Raw genomic sequence first — 19,213 nt, forward strand, 5'->3', positions numbered from 1 at the left:
CAGGCTCTTGAAAACCAGCGTCATCTCTTTCCCAACTGCCCCAGGCAGCTACACCAAATCCATTTTTGTCAGTCTATCCTTCTTAGTATGGCTTCTTGCCAACAACGTTGCCAGCAGCAGTGTACCGAGCAACTGTGTACCAAGCGCCCTTCTTATCCTTGGCGGTAGCGATACCGATCTTGGTGGACTTGTTCCAGACAGCTTGAGCTGTTACTTCGTTAGCTCTGTTTTGAAAGTAGGAGGACGTATGAAACATACTGTAGTGGCCATAGGTAGAGAAGTTACCCTTTGGAATGGCCTCTCCCTTGTAGTTCTTTTTCTCGTTAAGCCTGCATCGTTGTCAGCTATCATCATGAATGGTGAGAAAGGAAACATACCAGCCCGTGGCTCCAGCAGTGATGGGGTTCTTAAATCCATTGCTGGCCCAAGCGTACGCAAGATTCTCGCCCTGTCCGGGACGGTCCTTACCCGCAGAGTGAGTCATCTTCCCAGCCTTTGCAATCTTCTTGGCGTAGGCGAGAGCATCGGCCTCAAGCTTGGTATCCCACTTGAGCGCGCTAACCTTGACCTTCTTGCGAGCATCATTGTGAAGCTTCAATGCCTTCGTCTGATCATCAGTAAGGGCTCTGGCAAACAGCTGATGCAAGACACTACGCTTCTCATTGCTGGCCTCGTCGTCATCGTCATCATCATCGGCATCGTCCTTGTCGTCAGCATGACAGACAATAGGGTCGACGCCGAGCTGAGTGACGCTGGTGTCAGCCTTTAGGATGTGATAATTGGGCTGTGTCTCGCCGGGGACTTTGTAGTCGTTGTCGACACTGATCTTGGCCCTGGTGCTCTTTGAGAGATGAGAATCATATTCGCCATCTCTATCGTAGGTAAGATCGATATTGTCCTTAGGTGCAGCTATCACCCCAGAGATGGAGTGAAGCAGTAGGAGAAGTGAAGGAACAGATAGAAGCATCGTGATATGTTGTTGTCCAAATGAGGAATGAGATTTCAGTTAAGCTTGATGTTGGTAGTTCCAGCCTCTTTCCCCTCTCTCCTCTCAAGCTTTATATATCCGTTGAGTAATAAGCTTTCGTGGCCAACGGCGATATTCAGGTTATCGTTCTGACGTCTGCAAGTGGCGTTGAGTTGCGGAAAGATCAGTAGCCGTGAGATCGGCGGTCCTGAGGACCCCTACTTAAGCTCAAACTTAAATACTCAGGAACAAGGTCCGCGTCACTCTTATTCTGACGTATTTTGCGGCTCTTCTAGATTCGCGGCTGAATGGTCTAGAGTTATGCATTCAGCGACTTTTGGCGTTGTGGGCTTGGGTGAAAAATTCCGGAGAATGTCTCAGCTGTTCGCAACTATTGATTTTTCGGTACCTGATCACATTCAATATTCAATATTTGGGTATTGATCACTGCTAGTACTGAAGGGAGCATTTTACATAATTCTTCCCGCTCCCCACACTTTTTAGCCGATCGTGAATGGGAAGTGGAAACGTAGATATCACCACTTCGTTGAGGTAAGAGTAACACATTACGAACCAGTGGCGGCCCAAAGACTCCAGATCTATGCGATCGCCCTCTATTTCGTAGCATTTACATCATTGCGAATTCTTTTTGACAGCTGTCAGAGTCGATTAAGGACAGTGACGGTCAGCCCTACACAGATGATGTTGACAATCTTAGCCGTTCACGGCAGTGATACATTCCCATCACTGAGCCGTCCTGGTTTTCACGCATATGAAACGCCAACATCCATGACAAGATCAAAGTTCTATTCCTCTTATGACAGTATGCTCAATTCCAATCAATCTCTTTCTTCCAACGGGAACTGTCCGCATGTCACTGACATATCTGAGACATCCCAATATTGCCTTTGACATTACTGCATTTGGCCATGGCACCCACCACACCACCAATGAGGAATGCAATCCAAACCTTAAGCCGCACAAGCTCCAAGATTTGACCGAAAACGGGTATTTGCCTCAGGGTCGCAGCCGTTCGGTCTAAGAGTATTGACGCAGAGGAATTCCAGGTAGACGAAGTGTGTCTCGTGACGGAAGTTGCTGATCCGGTTGATGCTTGCCTACTCTAATGGATGAATGGATAAAGTGAGACAGTGTAGTGCTGCGGCCGTTACGTTAAGAACGCGTAATGAATATCGAATTGCCACCAGGTATCTAAGATTCAGTGAGGAATCTGGGGAAAGGCCAGTGCTTACACGAATTATTATGCCATCGAAGGTTTTTTCCCCTTTTATTTCCTGAAAGTTAACTACTTTTGATGCCAAGATCTGTCACAATGCTAACTGGTGCTGATGCTAAAGAAAAAAGTGCCTCGCCCGTTCGTTCTATAGTTGCGAGACCTTTGCTGTTGCAAGTCGTGAATGTCATAACCTATAGCTTTTGAAGGTACAAATTGTCGATCCTAGCATAGATGTTTTTAGGCTGTCCTTCAGGTAGGCGCTCAAGAAATCTCAAGGCAACATCATAGTATCCTTCTGCTTCCTCAGGAACGTCGAAGCCGACTTGAAGCGGGACCACAACTGTTCCCGCTGCAGCCACGACCTTTGAATATCCAAATTTGGGGCTTATCGTTGTTTCTGTGTCGCGATTGACAAGTTCGTATCGGACTACCTGATGCCAGTAGTCGGAGTCATGAGGAAACTTGGCAGGCGGCGCATGCAATCCCATCTGGTAGCTGCCTGCTTCAAGGTAGATGGGCTTAGCTTGACGTAGAATACCAAGTTCACCTGCTGCATCATACACTAAGTACATCCACTGGTTTTGAAGGCCGCCAAGTTTGTAAAAGTCTCCTTTCCACGAGTCGGGGGACAATTTCCAACCAGTCGAGTCACCAGTCTCAAAGTCGCCATTGATAAGACGATTTACTTTGGTTGGAAGGACAGTAATTGTGGATGTACCGCCAGTTGTGGCCGTAAAGACTGTTTCCCATGATGTAAGTGTAGCACGAGGCGTGGTGATGATGGTGTTGATCTGCAGTGAATTGTTAACAAGAAACTCTTCGCGTCAGCATATCTGACTTACTTCCGTGATGGTTTCCGTGCTGACAACATGAGTGACGCCGACAGTCGAGGCCGGCACACTGATGCAAGAACACGCCGACGTAATCCTGCTAGCAGGGTATGTGACGCCGTTCGTCATACATTTTGGTGGGTTTGCGGCCACTTGACGTTTGATAGCACCAGCAGCATCGGCTGTCACAACTGTTGTGGCTGTAGGAACAGTTGCCGTAAAAACAGTTGTTTTGTGGATCTCAGTTACTTCGGCTGCATCGGCAGTAGCAGTAGACTCTACAGTTGATGTTCTTATAATGTCAGTTGCATGAAGAATAACTTATTATAACCGGGTTATCTTACACGGTTGCAATTGAAGTTGCGACAGTTACTGTAAAGGGTGCAAGTTCCGCACAAAAGTCGCTAGCCTGGTTTGAGTACCGCTGGTCGATGAAGCATCGGAACAAGTTATCACGATTGCATGCTGCTCGTTTGTTGAGATGATTGGGTACTTGTGCTAGGGCTCCGAGACCAGAGGCCCCAGTAAGCAGGATATTGGTGAATCTCATTTTTCTTGACTGAAGTCGGGTTGACAACCAAAACAAGCTCAAGAACTGTTGACCGCACGTACATATATATCCCATTGATTGGGATCCTTTTGTCCTGCAATGTTTTGTTGTCAGGTCATGCAGTGGAGCTGAAGCCGAGTCGAGACCGGTGCTCTAACCACGAGGAGAGACCTGCGTCAATAGCTCTTCAATAGCCATCTCGTTTAACTGTTCAGCCGCCCACATCATCCCTCCAGCCCGCCACCAAATGCATGTTTCAGTGGTGCGGATAGCTAGACCTCAGCTTTGTTTTTGTGTTGGCCGGCTGAGGCGGTTGTGATAGCTTCCGACTGGGCGTCAGACGAGCCCTATGGAGTTGTTTGTTAACGTATCATAGCATCAGTTGGTTGCTTGGGTTATAACATGAAGTGCTCGTGCGCTAAAATCCATTTCCATTGACTGGTTTTTCAATTTTTGTCGCAGTGACTATTACAAACCTTGCCGGAGAGTGGACTTGCCCCAATCGATCAATGAAATCTTCACCAAACAGTTTGTCGCTAAAATCTTTCTCTTGATGGGACAGTGACATTTTCTTGACTCCTGCGTAGCAAGTCTCTTTACAGTAAGAGAGCTCGAAGCATACTGTATCATCAGGCCTTATCAACGATAAGATAGCTTATCGAGACCGTGATTAGCACGGACCATCGAATATCCGAGTAGCTGAGCCCACAGTTATGACATTTCACACTGTATCGGAACGAGCTCAGGCAGCTCTAGGGTAGGGGATGAAGACATAGGTTCATGTGCTTCCGATTACTGGGAAATATCTCAGCATACTCTTTACTGTAGCTGTAGTAGTATATTCTTGTTCTGGGATCAAATATCGAGTAATTAATTGCTTATGAGATTTCAGTGCTCCCAGGTTTTGTCTGTGAGTTTTTTCATGTATGCTTTCCCAACGTTCACCCAGGTCCATTATAATGATGCCTTAGTGACAGTGTCCACGTCCACCAACACCGAAACGGCGTCAATATACGCGTAATAGTCCTCATACTTTAACATGACGGACTAAACATACAACTCTGACTCTACGCACCCCAAACCTCTATTGTCGATGCCTGGAGTGCCGTTTCTCTCAAATGTTCAGATGTGTACCCACACGTCAGATTTGACCAATCATAACGCTGCGTCTGCATCGGCAATGATCAGTTCCGTCACTGTCATAGAAGCTCCATAAACTCCGCAGCCCATGTCATGATCCAGCTACGCGGCCAATCATGAGTGCCAATTCGCAACAACCGGGTCTTGGTCTCGGGAGTGAAACCCCATAACGTAGCAATTATGAATGATTTCAAAGCAGATCCATTCGTCAAGCTATTTCCGTGAGGCTATAATAACCCCAGACCGTATCCTACCAAACCTCCATCTTCAATGTTCTCTATCAACTCACAAACACCAAAATGTCTTCCATCAAGCCTCTTACTCTGCACGCCCACCACACCGGCCCCAACCCCTTCAAGGTCGCCATCCTCCTTGAGGCCCTCAACATCCCCTACAATGTCAAGCTCTGGCAATTCGGCGAAGGCTCCAACGGCCTAAAGGGTCCCAACTTCCTTGCCATCAACCCTAATGGCCGTGTTCCCGCCCTTGAGGACCCCAACACCAACGTCACAAGCTGGGAAAGCTTGGCATGCGTCAACTACGTCCTCCGCGTCTACGACACCGAGAACAAGTTCGGCCACCGTGAAGAAGCCGGTGAGCAGGGTAGAGTCGACGTTGAGAAGTGGATTAGCTTCCTGATTACTACCATGGGTCCCATGATGGGACAGTGCAACTGGTTCCGCCACTACCACGACGTCAAGAACGATAACGCGTATGAGCGATACTACGCTCAGGCTTGCCGATGCTTTGCCGTTTTGGAGGAGCAGCTCAAGTCTCACAATGGAGACTGGATTCTTGCGGGTGAGAAGCCTAATGTTGTGGACTTCCACTTTGAGCCTTGGGTGCGACAGTATGAGTATGCTGGTTTGACCATGAAGGAGTATCCTACTGTTAAGGCGTGGTTGGATCGTGTCCAGGCTCTGCCTATTGTTAAGCAAGCCTATGAAAAGGTCAAGGCTGGAGAGGAGGTTCAGTAAAGGAAGGGACCCCGAATAGATCCCAAGCAAAAATAAATATCACAAATTACATACCGAATAGTCTTCCATGATCATGATTATGATGTACTAGGTACCATTGTGTAGCGTAACCTGCTCATCGTAGGAGGCATTCAGACCATATCGGGCAAAACATAATCCGCAAAGAACTTTAGATCCGGATGACTAGACGATGAATCAATTGATCCATGGGATCCTGATCTAGACGATTAGCCAATCCCTTTCTGACATTATAAGCCGCGATCGTAAAGACACGAGACACCATCGGAGCCGACATTTTAATACCGCTGCGGCCCCATCTCCGCAAACTAGCGCTAGCCAGGATCCTAAAACTCATGATCTGGGGAAAAGGTCGAAAGGAAAGTCAAAAAGCGCAAGATCGGCATCGACCCCGCATTCTAATGGCAGTACAAGTCTCGGCATGGTAGCAAGACTCGAGTTAAAGCAGTGAAAACTGTGCCTGGAGGTCGACTTCCGACATGGTTAGAGTGCGGAGACTGGCTAAAGGATCGTGGCTTTGTCGCTTGCCAACAACGTAAGGTTCCGGTGGGTCAGTGAGCTGACAATTATCATGTGAGGAGTCAGTCAACTCGGCATATATAAAACAGTCGTGAGCCGCACCTTCCGTTGCGCATGGGAAAGAAATCTCTCAGTATGCCAAGATTACCAACAGCTTCATTCACAAAACTCTTCACTCAAAACTTCCGTGGCCCTGCTCCTAGGACTATACATCGCTCGTTCTACAGCACTATGATGCGAGCAGCAAGATATTATGGGATAGAGGACATTCGTGTCGAGCAGGTTCCTCAACCTACAGTGAAATCCGGCCAAGTCAAGGTATGCCTCAGCATGCGTGACCACGTTCAAAAACTGATGTCGTGAATAGGTATCTCCGCGCTATGTTGGTATATGCGGTACCGACCTGCACGAGTACCTAGGAGGCCCAAACTTCTGTCCCACGACACCTCATCCCCTCACCAAAGAAGCCATCCCCGTGACTCTCGGCCACGAGTTCTCAGGCGTCATCACCGAAATTGGCCCTGACGTCGAAGGCTTCAAAGTAGGACAGCCCTGCGCAATTCAACCGACGCTCTTTTGCGGCCACTGTGCAGCCTGTCACAACCACGCCGAGAATGTCTGCCATACAGGCGGCTTCGTCGGATTGAGCGGAGGCGGCGGAGGCTTAAGCGAGTCTGTCTGCGTGAACGCCACACACGTCCATCCTCTGCCCGAGGATCTACCTCTTGAAATTGGAGCGCTCGTCGAGCCGCTGTCTGTCTCGTGGCATGCCATGACTGCGGCACCTGAGATTGGACCGGGTGCAAGAGTTGTAATTCTCGGAGGTGGACCCATTGGCTTGGCCATGATTCTTTGTCTCAAAGCGAAGGGCGTGAGCGAAATCATTCTCTCAGAGGTTGCAACTTCGAGACAGAACTTTGCGAAGGTATTTGGCGCGACACGTGTTGTAAATCCGATTGAAGAGAACCTTAACGAGGTCGTGCTCGGTTTGACCGATGGTAGAGGCGCTGATGTTGTTTTTGACTGCGCTGGTGTGCCGATGAGGTGAGAAGCAATAACCTGAAATATAGACATAGGCTGACAATCTGGTAGTATTAAGAGCGCGTGCGAAGTCGTTAGGACGAAGGGCACTGTCGTCAACCTCGCAATCTGGGAGAAGGAAATACCCTTCAACCCGAACTGGATCACGATGAAGGAGAGCTCATACAAATCGGTGCTCGGCTATGCCCACAAGGACTTCCAAGCTGTGATTGCAAACCTGGCCTCAGGTAAGTTCTCCAATACTCTTCTCGGGACCAAGGCTGACATGTCCCAAGGCGCGATAAAACCTAGCCAGATGATCACAAGGAAGATCAAGCTGGAGAATATTGTAGAGGATGGAATCAAAGCATTGATCCATGACAAGAACAATCAGGTCAAGATATTGGTGGATATAAATGATAAGTAACTGTCAAGGCTAGTAACACTCGTTGCATAAAATACTTAGCCAAAGTCTTCATCAAATAGGTGGATGGCGTGTAGGTAATTCCTTCCGTGGTTACCCTTTCTGATTGCCTGATGTTTTTCGTGGAAAGAGCTCGAGATGTGAGGGACTCAAAGTCCCATCTACCGTAGGAAAGTGCAATTAGCTCCGAGACAGCAGTAACTTGATACGCACTTGCCGACCCCTTGCTAGACACCCGCGATTCAAAACACCCAAGGACTGCATTTAGGTCTTCCACTCTTGTCTGTTAGGCCAATTTCAAAGTGACAAGGTCGTTCCTTATCGTTCTTTGATAGCCAGTTCAAACCTTTCTCAGCTTAGTGCATTGGGGAAACTGATATCGCAGATCGCTCCACCAATAAACCCCAGGCTTCATCTCCGCGTTTTCGTCCCTAGCGTAGCACTGAGACCCAAAGATAAGGGCGCAGCCAAGTACCGAGAACCACTACCCCTTGTTTGGAGCTGCCCGGGTTCCAGGCGATTCATCATTCATTCTGGACTCTGTTCGCATTTCTGCAAGCAATCCAACGTACGACAAGAAGATACAACTCGCATAAAGTCAAGGTATAAATTACCAAAAAGCTGATCTAAAAGGAATCTGATTTCATCTTTGTTCTTCAGCTATCACTTCCACCACTATGGCAATGCCGTGTAACAGCAAGAAGGCGCGTCGCTGTCTTGGTCTCCGTTGACCTGTTATCTTACTGTCGATCCTTAGATCCTACCAACCACAGGCCAGTGCCCAGAGATAAGAATATACGCCACATCTTGCAAGCCAACGTTATCTTCACTCAGCACCTCTTATCTCGCATGTCTTCGCCGGAAAGGGGAAAAAGATCCAGAAGAGGTAGTGATACCCATTTCTTGGCATTGTCTCAAGATATCGAGATCCTCAGCCTCAGTCGTTGAAGATTTAAATATGAGGTGCATGCGGGTCCTCGACATGATGAATGGCAATCACGACCAAGCTGAACTTACTGCAGTATGGCCGAGTCCTCAATCACCCCGGTCACTGAGTGGCCAGACTACGCTGTCGATCCTACCGGTGGAAATCCCGTCACTCATGACTTGAATGCTCCGTATGACAAGGTACCAATTATCACGACCGTGTATGATCGTCTCTAATAATGCATAGGGAGACTTGGCTTGGATGCTAGTATGCACGATTCTATGCTGGCAGATCACACCCGCGATCGGCTTCTTGGTAGGTTATCCCATGAACACATTCGGAGCACGTCTAATTCCAGCAGTATGCCGGTATGCATCGCCGAAAAGCTGCATTGACCATGGTCTTGCAGTCACTCTTCTGCGCCTGCGCTGTGGGCATCCAATACTGGATCTACGGTTACTCTCTCTACCAAAGTCGTACCACGAATCCCATTCTCGGTGACCTCTCATTGGCAGCTTTCCACAATGTTCTCGCCCAGCCATCGATCGCTAACGGAGACATCCCTGAGATCCTATACGCTGTTTTTGGTGTTACCTTTGTGACAGCTACCGCGATGATCTTGGCTGGAGCTATGCTGGAACGAGGCAGACTTTGGCCGAGCATGGTATTTCTCTTGTGCTGGACTACCTTTGTCTACTATATGTATGTTTATCCGACACATCAGTGTAAGTTTGGATGAAGCTCACCGTCTCGATAGCCTTGCGTACTGGGAATGGAACCCAAGCGGATGGCTCTACAATCTCGGACTCTACGATTTCGCCGGCTCTGGGCCTGTCCATATTGCGTCAGGCTTCGGAGCTCTAGCCTGGTCGATGATGTTGGGACCTCGAATCCCCGATGCCACTATAACCGATCGAAAGCGCGCAGTGCACTACAAGCCTCACAATCCACTTCTTATGTGCTTTGGAACTGTCCTTATCTGGTTCGGCTGGTTCGCATTCAACGGCGGTAGTACGGCCAACCTCAGTCTTCGATCCATCTACGTCGTTGTCAACACAAACATGTCGGCTTGTGCTGGTGGTATTGGTTGGGTTCTGCTTGGGTATCTGCACACTCGCAAGTTCAGTCTCGTTGGCTTCTGCTCAGGCATCATTGCCGGACTCGTCGGTATTACACCCTGCGCAGGCTTCACTCCCATCTATGTCGCCCCCGTTATCGGCTTGGCCACTACTGTCGGCTGTTTCTACACTGTCAAGTACAAGTACCTTCTTTCCATCGACGACGGACTGGATATCTTCGCCATCCATGGAATCGGCGGTGTCATCGGTGACATCCTGACCGGCCTTTTCGCAGCCCAGTGGGTGCCCGCTCTGGACGGTGTCTCAGGAGACACATATGATGGCGGATGGTGGGAAGGCAACTACAAGCAACTCGGCTACCAAATTGTCGGCGCTCTTACCTGCGCCGCATGGTCATTCGTTGTGTCGTGTCTGCTACTGTTTGTTATCAACAAGATTCCTGGACTCCACCTTAGAGCGAGCGAGGAGCATGAGATTCGAGGTCTGGATTACAAGTACCTCAGCGATGTCGACTGGGAGGATCATTATATGAACGGTGGTGTCACGCCTGTCATGGATGGTACACCCGTGCGAGTGGGTACGCCTCAGCAAACGGTGGAGCCGAAGGGTGATGAACGAAAGGTTGACTAAGTTGATTGAGCAGGATGCTTTCTTGAATAGCTAGAGCGATACAGAGGTATTTCGAAGATTAACAGATGTCGTACAGGATGATCCCAATATCTGCTGCACATATTCTACCTGCCGATAGAGAAGAGGAGGATGACTCCCCGCTAACATGGCTCCTAATTAGCAGTCAAGGTAAACAGCTGTAAGCTCATTAGTAAACGATTCATTATCAGTTGTTGTAGTTGGAAGACTTACCACTGGCATACAGTCCATACGAATCAGCATTGTAAAGACAAGACAAGGGATCCAAGGCAGTCGAGTTCTCGTAGCCATATGCATAGTCCTGAGTCGAAACCTCCTGCTCATAAACGGTCCTAGCATGGGTCATCTCATGAATCATCGTGCTGGCATGATCCTGTTTGTGGCACTGGGTTGGAAGAGGTCCCTGCCACGTATAGAAAAGAGGGCACATAACAATGTAACCGTTAACCCAAGTCGTGTAAGCAATCAAAGGACCGGCACTTTCGCAGTAGCCTGCATCGTCCTTGCAGAAGACTCGCGTGTTTTCGCTCTTGGAATCGGCGCATTCTTCGGCAACGGCCAATAGACGGCCTGAAACGTGGTTTCGGGACTCAGTGTCGTTGGCCTTGAAGTACTCCACGAATCGGGCTGATTGCGGATCGGCAGCATCGGCAGCGGCAGCCTTAGCAAGAGACACACAGTTCTTTACTGCGTTCTGGTTGGCCTCGAGCTTATCGGCTTCGCATCCCTCTGATTCGACAATGGCTCGCTTGGATTGCATTGCCTTGGCTGAAGACGCCTTGCTGATCTTGACAGAGATGGGCGACGATCTGATCTTGATGGAAGTGGACTTTTTGTCTTTACCGGAAACTGCGGGAAGACTGCCATCGACAAAGACAGAGTAGGTGCCTGGCTTCAAGTCGTGAGTAACGGAAAGGTCCACAGTTCGAGAGATAGAGGATCCAGCAGCCAAATGTTCGTAGTCCTTGGTCTTGAGGCCATCGTAGTAGATGCTCAAGCTGATACCCATGAAAGGAACATCGTCACCTGTACACAATTAGTCTCGTAGTAAAAAGCAAAGTCATAAGCTATGCGTACCGTTCTCATTGGTCACAGTCAGCTTCTTCACAGGTCGCTCATCGAGGATAGTGCCAATCTTCAACAGGCTCAAATCAGAGTCTCCATTGTTAGTAATAGTAGCCTTGACCTCGCTTGGCTTTCCAGGAACTTGAGCGAGAGAGATGCTCAAGTCATTGGATTCTTGAGCGCGTCGATAAGGGTTATGCGACTGCACGCCGACGGTCAATTGGGCAACCAATGTCAAAACCTGGAAGAACTTCATGTTGGCAATTTAAGACTGAAGTTTACTATTTCATCGCAGAATAGCCAGGAAGCACGTCTATCTATACAAAGACAAATTCATGCGCTTAGACTTGAAAAGGGGACCGGCAATGGTGAAACTGCCGGACAAGCTGCCAATCCGAGCAATTTCTTCCGCTGCCAAGAGTCTCTATACGAAGCAATCCCTGTAACGTTCTATTTTCACGTCTCGAACAGAGCGCTGAGCCCACTATTTGCCGCACTTGGATGGTCCAGCTAGTGCTTGGACACCGTCAGGGTCACATGTGTCTGAGCGATGATCTAAATACGAGCAGTTGGCCTGCTCAGTTAAATAGTCCGTGCTGATAACTGCTATACATTCTTGTCAATTCTTAACTGTCTTAAACTTAATTAGGTTTGACCCTTTGCTATACTGTTTCTCGTATATTGCATGTCGTGTCAGGCTGAAAAGATTGTAACAAACCTGGCTATCCATTGATACAAATCCTGTTATTCTGTTTAGCAATCTGCCTTCGACTGTCAACATTGATTTGGCCTACGAAATTTACAAACGTCAAAGGGAATAGTATTGTAACTACAGCATTAAGTAAACATCCAACGACATTCCAACGTGTGCATTCTACTATAAATAGCCCGAGCGCGTAGCTGTTGACCGAGTGTTCTTATTCACGTAGGGAGAATTAACTGCCAGGCTCTATCAGGGCGTCAGAAGAACTAGCCGTCGAGAGTATAAGAGACGAAAGAATTTGGTCACCTTAGGATAGTTTAGACCGGAATTTAGGCAACTCTGTTAAGAAGGCTAAATCTTGAATAACCATTCACCTGTTACCGTCTTTTATGTTTTATGAACCTTACGCCAACATCTCCCTAAAGTCGACCAAAATAACAAAGATGAGAAAAACATACTTTCTCAACATTGACACATTTAGTCACTATGATTACCTGCTGGCTTTGATAATAATAAACTCTCTTGATGAAATCACAGATTGCATTGGTTCGATGATGCCCGACCGTCTGTTTCTAGTGCAGATACATACCGTCCTCCTCCTTCTTGCACATTCATATCGAAGCATACATCGCCCCCTTGTCCACCAAATTAATGGTGCAATTGGCGACGCTAACGAACTTCACTACACAGTCAAAGTATGTCCCCACGGAAACCAAGGTTGGTGCTGTTGCTGCCGCAGCCATTGTTGTGATAGTTCAACAGAGAAACGAGAATTATCATCTAAAGCTTAGGGCCTCAAAATAAAATAACCTAAGTGCTAGTCTAAGCTATCATAAGGTGCCAAATTATTTCGTCTCTTATGCTTTGAGCGGCCGTTTGTTCAATCATGGATCGTGGTCGAATCGCTCCTTCCTTCCTGGGCCAGATCAAGGGCCTCCTTCCTGTAGAATACCTGGGATCATGAGCCATCCGTTCTTTCCCAAACTGTAGCCGTAAACGTTTGTATCATCTCGATGAGCTTGGGCGTTTTTCTCCTCCTCTTCTTTTTCCTCTCTCATCACAGTTTCCTCAGCAGCAGCAACAGCAACCATGCCTTCGTGGGAGTCTATCTTCGATTTTGCGGTGTCGGCCGTGTCCCTCGCCGCCAACCTTATTACCTTGACGGAGACGGCGATGAGGCTTCTTGGGCGGGGCAACAACCGTAAGATCTCACATCTATGTGTTGGGAAACTACTGACATCACGCAGGGCTTGAAGATTTGGAGGCCGGCGCCGCGCGGATGGAGGATGCGTTGCGTGAGGTGAGCGACGAGTTGGAAGACCTGGGACGGGAGGTCCGTGAACTCCGGGAGGTCGTCAACGATCTCCAGACCCGCCTCGGAGAGCGTCTCCCGTCTCCTCCCCCATCTCCTCCCCGGCGCCGGAACCCCCACCCCCACCTCGACTAAGCCCACCGCGTGTTGAGCGAGGCAAATCACGTTAAAACAACCGACCGTGGGAGGGACAACCACGTAAAAAACCCTTAAAAAAAGGAAGGGGAGGCATCAAACTAGCCCAGGCATCTATCCCACAACAGTGTAAGCCCTGGCTAGCCCGGTCCGTGGGTCTGTAGGTCAGGCGCTTTTCTCGATCACTGGTCTCTTAATCATTCATCATGGCCATATCGATCAAGTGCACCTTGTCCGGGTCCAGTAGCCAGCACATCTCCCCATCGATTGCTGGTGAAGCTAAAGCAGCCCCATTATCGAGTTGTTCCCACAAACAAACACCAAACAACATCTCGATATAAAAACGATGCCTCCACTCTACTCGCACCTCATTTCCTTGACGCTCTTCTTCAAACATCTCAGACAGATCCCCCACGTCTGGAGCCGTCACCGAGTACACCTTCCTTTTGTTCTATCCTCCACCTGTCAAGCCTCAACTTCTTCGTTGCCTCAAAAACTTCAATTCGACTTGACTGTTACAAGTTTTTCAGCTGCCAAGCATACACATAGCCTTCGGTGCGCCACGGCTACCGGCCGAGTAACACTCAAGGAGGATGGCGGTACGAACACACACAGCACCAGGCCAGTCAAACGATCATGTCTTGCACCTACCGGTGTGCGTATCTTGCACCATGAACAGCGTCATCAGAAACGTTGACGTTTTGACGTTCCCACACGAAGTGATGGGAGGCTCCTGCTGGTCAGACGTTTCTCTCTGGCGTCGTTGCCCAAGGTCCCGCGATGCAAGACACCAATCGACACCGTCACCAATGCATTCTCTTCCATCCTTGGAAGCTCATGGCACTTCTGCTTTGTCATATTTTCACGGTTCTACCAGAGCTCCTTGGCCCTATCTACGATGCTGGTGATCCAGATGTCGGATCAGTTACGCAGCTATGGCCCCAGCAAGCGGCCGCTTCCGTACAATCGAGACTCCGGAGTTCCGATGGACTTCATAGTCAATTAAACCAAGTATGTTCACAACAAGTTTTCTCTTTCAGCACTAACGAATACCGATACAGACCACGCAGAATCTGAATGTCGCTTGATTACGATATCTGAGGCGATGTCCCTCACCGAGCTTCATACGTCGGGCACGCTTATATCACCGAAGTATCGGCCACCATTCCTCGACACACCGCATTTTAATACCTGTTGGGAGGAGAACCTCAGAGCCAGCCTCAAAACATCATGGTGGAAAAGCCACGATTCACTGAAGGACATTGGGGAAAGTCTTTTTGCAATGGAACAAAGCTCATGGTCATTTCCTTTCGCACCTTTTTGTTGGGCCCCAAGAATGCGGACTTCAACGGGCTTCTGCGATCAGCAATCCTGTCGACCTGTCACCTTGCTAGACTTATGCAAACTTTAACAGTCTGTACTAGAAGACTTTGAGAGTTGGGTTTCTAGAAGACGAGGCTCTATCTATGTCACAAGGGAACTCTAATATCCCAGGGCCCTTGGATGGGCCTCTCAATTTTAAACTTTCCCTTTTGCAGATCAGATCACAGAGGACAAGGTTATAAATTCTGTTGGCCTTCCTTTCTTCCTTGGCCTTTCCATTCTTTTCATCATCACCGTTCGCCTCCGTCCAGACCTTTCACAAGGATCGCCAAAATGGGTCGCTTCCATCTAGAACCGGATTTCTCATCATCGTGGGGTCAACGCCTTTTGGAGGAGTTGCTTCTCGGCCAAGGCACCAATGCCATTCCCCTCCTGGGAGCCGATGAAGGGAAGCCATCTCATCTACATACACCGGCACCAGGGAATGCCTGCCTTCCAGCCCCCCTCGAATCCCAGAAGCTAAGAAGTCGGAAGAACTTGGAGTCCAAACTATTACAGCTCCCGGCTGAGCTGTTGGTCCACCTCATGTTATTTCTATCCCATAGTTCCCTCTATATGGTCCGCCAAACCTGCCAGGTCTTGCGGAATCTGACCGACGACTTTCAGTTCCAAGAATTCCATTGGGGTATTCTAGAGCATGAGATTCAGGATCCTACATGACTATGCCTCCATTCAACGACCCACGGGACATCAAGAGGATCTTCCTACGAAGATGCTTATGCACAATATGTGGAACGCTCTTCGACTCCGGCGAATTGGAAGAAAGACTGGAGAGACTCTGGCAACAAGTCTTGTGCTTAGGATGCAGAACCCCACACCCGGAACTTCTTTTTACTCAGGGAAGCAGAGAACACGATATTTGCGTAGGACTACTGGGTAACTTCTCCGTCTGCAAACATGTCAAAGTCGCCGGCAAGGTCGAGGTGGACAAAGAATTTGACCTTGACCTTCGTTGCTTAGACCCGGAACACTTTCCAGTGGGCAGAATGGGCTCTGCAGAACGATCTGCCTTCGAAGGGTATTGTCCAAAGGTCTATAGCTCAGCGGACATGGGCGTGTACTCCAAATGCTTTCCCTTGGTAAAGATTGTCCCTCGACAATATCCCGGGATGCCAGCATTGAAGTCGCGGCTATTGGAAGAACTCAAGAAACCCCATCACGATGGACTTTGTCAACACGCCTCATCTCAGCTTGAATCAATCGTGTCGTCTTTGCCATCCGACAAATGCGGTTGTTTCCCAGCCTCCGGTCCTATGGCCAAGTGGGCGGGCAAGCATTATTTTCGGTGCACGAACCATGATTACGATTGTCGCCATTGCGGAGCACTTTACCATTGGTTCTACGAGAACGATTATATCGTACTTTCAGTCAGGATTAATCTAGCCAGCAAAGGTGTATACGACATGAACTGCTTGTGAACATTACGTTTCCAAAAGATCAGCACCCTACTCATCCCATCTTGAACGAAAGCACCAAGGGTATTCTCTGGTGCAGCGATCCGTCATGTGGCACAGGCAGTGGAAGTCGTTGGCTATTGATGGTGGAGATCATGAAAAGGGCTATACTTCGGAGTAATGTGACATACGACGGGGTTACTCGGCGGAATCGTGCATTTGCGGCCAATTTGCCTTACACGCTGGAATACCAAGTGTTTCAGAATGCGGCACTCTGGATGACTGAGCGAGATATGTTGATCGATGACCTTCTTTTTCCAATAGCAACTAAATTCTGAGAGCCAGGTCACTCAATACCGCCGAAACTAGAGACGGAAAATTGGGGGAAGGAATGGACGTCTTCGCAATTGTTTGTTAGAAGATCAGATATCTCTGTTTGTCACATGGATGTAGACGTCGCAAGGCCTTGTCCGATTCTATACTTGACACTAAAATAAAATCTCTCATGTTTCTTAATCGATCTCTTCTTTCCTTGGTGACACGGATGGAGTTGGTTGACGCTGGAGTCCGTCGTCCAAGATTCCCACTCGGCGGTCCAGTCGACGGTTGTCCCTCGCCCCGCCACCAACAACCGACTCCTCGGGAGACCCTGGTTAATGTCAGTATGTATATGTCCAACGCGAAAGACCTGAATTACCGTCCTGCTTCTGCTTGTTCATTCATTTCCGGATGTACATCACCCCCTTCTCCAGCACCACGATGGAGCCGCCGATGATGACAACGGCCTTGGTGGTGTAGTCGCAAACGGAAAAACAAGAAACCACGGCGCCGGTGGTGGCTCAATGTAGGATCCCAGACTAGGGAGGCGCTCCGTCCGAGGCTAGAGACCGATTACGATCTCCCGGAGCGCAATGCTCTCCGCCCCGTCGGCTGCGTTCTGAGTCGTGTGGCTACTGTCTGGCGTCAGTACACATGTTTCCAAGCATATATCAGGCTTCATACGGTCGAAGCCTAGCCACCACCAGCCATACTTTCACCCCTCCAGAGTGGCAATAATACTGGTGAATGGTGATAAGTCCAAAGCTTTCACCGAAGCCTCAAGACCCGCGGAAGCCATTGCGGCTGCTTTTGTCGCTGTCGTTGCTGCTGCTGCGCTGGTGGTTGTGATGACTGGAGAGAGAAAGGTCAGAGATGTCTATCGTCGAGATAATAAAGAAGTCCATAACCATGGTTGCAGTTTGGAAAGTATTTTGTTGTTTGTCTGCATACCTTCAAGGAACCATTACTCAAAAAAACACAGATTAGCAGTTTGGGAAGGAGGTTATTGATCTTACCGACGATGTGAGAAGGAATCAAGTGGGCTACGGAAGAAATATCTTCTCAGGCTTAGGCGCCATAGTAGGTATTCTAAGCTATCATAAAGTCAACCAAGTGTTTCGTCTCTTATCCTCTTAATGGCCAGTTTCTGTAGAATGACGAGGGGCCCTTTTGCGGAAGGTATGAATACATCGCGGTCCATAAAATAAAGAGATAAATACGGCGCGACAGATTGGGCCTCTTTGAAAACTGTTCGTAGTAAATCAAAGAGATATATGATTGTAATTACAGTATTAACTAAACATCTAACAAGATTTAAATACGACTAATTACTGACTTCCATATCCGTGCTTCATAAAGACTGCCGGGTATCATTAGACCAAGGTTACGCAGTAACCTACGTCAATCCACCGAAGAGGTAAAGTGCTCCAAGAATTACCAAACGTTGAGCAATTCTGGACGTTCCCTGCTAATATTCATCGTTTCAGGGATTATCATTTTGTGCTACACCTTCAGCCCAAGTTTCAGCTTAAGCAGTGGTGGTAGCGTCAGGGACATTGACAGCGCCGTTGTTGGCAGTTCCCTGCTGTCTGGGCTTGACATTGGGACCCTCGGGCAGGACGCGCTCATCAACATCCCGGATTCGGAGTCCAAGGCGAGCGGGGTCGATGTTGCGATGGCCGAAGAGAAGCAGCGCACCAAAGACAGGCTTCGCGATGAGATCGAGGATACCGTAGAATATAGCCTCAGAGTCAGGAGAGATGACATTGCCACCCTCGCAGACGCCCCAGGCGATGGGGTAGAGGATCCAGATGAGGGCTGTCAAGCTACCGCAAGTGACAAAGACCTTGCCAACATCCTGGCCGACATGATAGGCGTGCTTGCGGGCTTCCCAGGCGAGTTGGTAGACGATATAGACGAGAGCGACACAGCCTGGAACGTGTTAGTATGGCTCCCCATTCCGTGGACCGAGGGATGAACTGACCGAAAGTAAAGTATCCCCATTTGTAGGAGCTCTTGACCAAAGCACCAACAAGACCAGTAACAATCATGATCTCGTCAACGAGGATGACATACAGGACTGTAGGCCAAGGCATACCAGCGGTGAGGAGAAGATCCATGAGAAGCAGGGGTGTAGTGATGAACCAGTCGATATATCGGACGTAGAAGATCTCGCGATAGTTGCCCGCAACGAGGTGGCTTCCACGATGGAACTCAACCATGATAGGAGCCCAGCCCAGGTTGGCACCCATAGTGAAGTATGCGATGGCGGCGACCATGGTGATAGAGGCGGTGATGTAGTGGAAAATACGGTGCGTTCGTGGCTTTCGCAGTCCGAGTCCGACGAAGGCGATGGAGGAAACTGTCATTACAGCGCAGACGGTAAAGTACCAGTCGGAACCCCGGGGGGTGATGTTAATCTGACTGCGCTGGCCATTGAGCGAGTCGCCTATTGGAGTCGATTAGTGGTGTTTTGGGGTATTGCAGACTCGAGAGAGGCCTACCATTGACGTTCAGCGCATTGTTGCGAGTAAAGAGACCTTCAACCATCGTGACGATCGGTTTG

The 19,213-nt window shown here is 48.9% G+C and overlaps 7 protein-coding genes across 7 annotated transcripts; 3 read left to right on the forward strand and 4 right to left on the reverse strand.

Annotated features, from left to right (window-relative positions):
- Positions 1 to 82: 82 nt before the first annotated feature.
- On the reverse strand, positions 83 to 967 carry FIESC28_01604 (uncharacterized protein; the record flags this gene model as incomplete). Its single annotated transcript, XM_031155754.1, has 3 exons — positions 83 to 207; positions 259 to 329; positions 378 to 967. 3 exons carry the CDS (start codon positions 965 to 967, stop codon positions 83 to 85), a joined length of 786 nt encoding a protein of 261 aa, XP_031020232.1.
- A 1,428-nt stretch (positions 968 to 2,395) lies between these two features.
- Positions 2,396 to 3,584, reverse strand: FIESC28_01605 (uncharacterized protein; the record flags this gene model as incomplete). The annotated part of the gene is made up of 3 exons (XM_031155755.1): positions 2,396 to 2,995; positions 3,047 to 3,326; positions 3,379 to 3,584. The coding sequence occupies 3 exons, from the start codon at positions 3,582 to 3,584 to the stop codon at positions 2,396 to 2,398; spliced, it is 1,086 nt and encodes a 361-aa protein (XP_031020233.1).
- A 1,439-nt stretch (positions 3,585 to 5,023) lies between these two features.
- On the forward strand, positions 5,024 to 5,701 carry FIESC28_01606 (uncharacterized protein; the record flags this gene model as incomplete). Its single annotated transcript, XM_031155756.1, has 1 exon — positions 5,024 to 5,701. One exon carries the CDS (start codon positions 5,024 to 5,026, stop codon positions 5,699 to 5,701), a length of 678 nt encoding a protein of 225 aa, XP_031020234.1.
- Positions 5,702 to 6,469: 768 nt separating this feature from the next.
- On the forward strand, positions 6,470 to 10,319 carry FIESC28_01607 (uncharacterized protein; the record flags this gene model as incomplete). The annotated part of the gene is made up of 7 exons (XM_031155757.1): positions 6,470 to 6,556; positions 6,606 to 7,282; positions 7,331 to 7,681; positions 8,705 to 8,810; positions 8,857 to 8,970; positions 9,020 to 9,312; positions 9,368 to 10,319. The coding sequence occupies 7 exons, from the start codon at positions 6,470 to 6,472 to the stop codon at positions 10,317 to 10,319; spliced, it is 2,580 nt and encodes an 859-aa protein (XP_031020235.1).
- A 156-nt stretch (positions 10,320 to 10,475) lies between these two features.
- FIESC28_01608 (uncharacterized protein) lies at positions 10,476 to 11,658 on the reverse strand (the record flags this gene model as incomplete). The annotated part of the gene is made up of 3 exons (XM_031155758.1): positions 10,476 to 10,495; positions 10,551 to 11,363; positions 11,415 to 11,658. 3 exons carry the CDS (start codon positions 11,656 to 11,658, stop codon positions 10,476 to 10,478), a joined length of 1,077 nt encoding a protein of 358 aa, XP_031020236.1.
- Positions 11,659 to 13,194: 1,536 nt separating this feature from the next.
- FIESC28_01609 (uncharacterized protein) lies at positions 13,195 to 13,552 on the forward strand (the record flags this gene model as incomplete). The annotated part of the gene is made up of 2 exons (XM_031155759.1): positions 13,195 to 13,306; positions 13,353 to 13,552. 2 exons carry the CDS (start codon positions 13,195 to 13,197, stop codon positions 13,550 to 13,552), a joined length of 312 nt encoding a protein of 103 aa, XP_031020237.1.
- A 4,623-nt stretch (positions 13,553 to 18,175) lies between these two features.
- FIESC28_01610 (uncharacterized protein) lies at positions 18,176 to 19,197 on the reverse strand (the record flags this gene model as incomplete). Its single annotated transcript, XM_031155760.1, has 3 exons — positions 18,176 to 18,579; positions 18,632 to 19,096; positions 19,152 to 19,197. The coding sequence occupies 3 exons, from the start codon at positions 19,195 to 19,197 to the stop codon at positions 18,176 to 18,178; spliced, it is 915 nt and encodes a 304-aa protein (XP_031020238.1).
- Positions 19,198 to 19,213: the final 16 nt, after the last annotated feature.

This window comes from Fusarium coffeatum (assembly GCF_003316985.1).
Source record: "Fusarium coffeatum strain FIESC_28 chromosome Unknown BRIP53273_contig_39, whole genome shotgun sequence".
Lineage (NCBI taxonomy): Eukaryota > Fungi > Ascomycota > Sordariomycetes > Hypocreales > Nectriaceae > Fusarium > Fusarium coffeatum.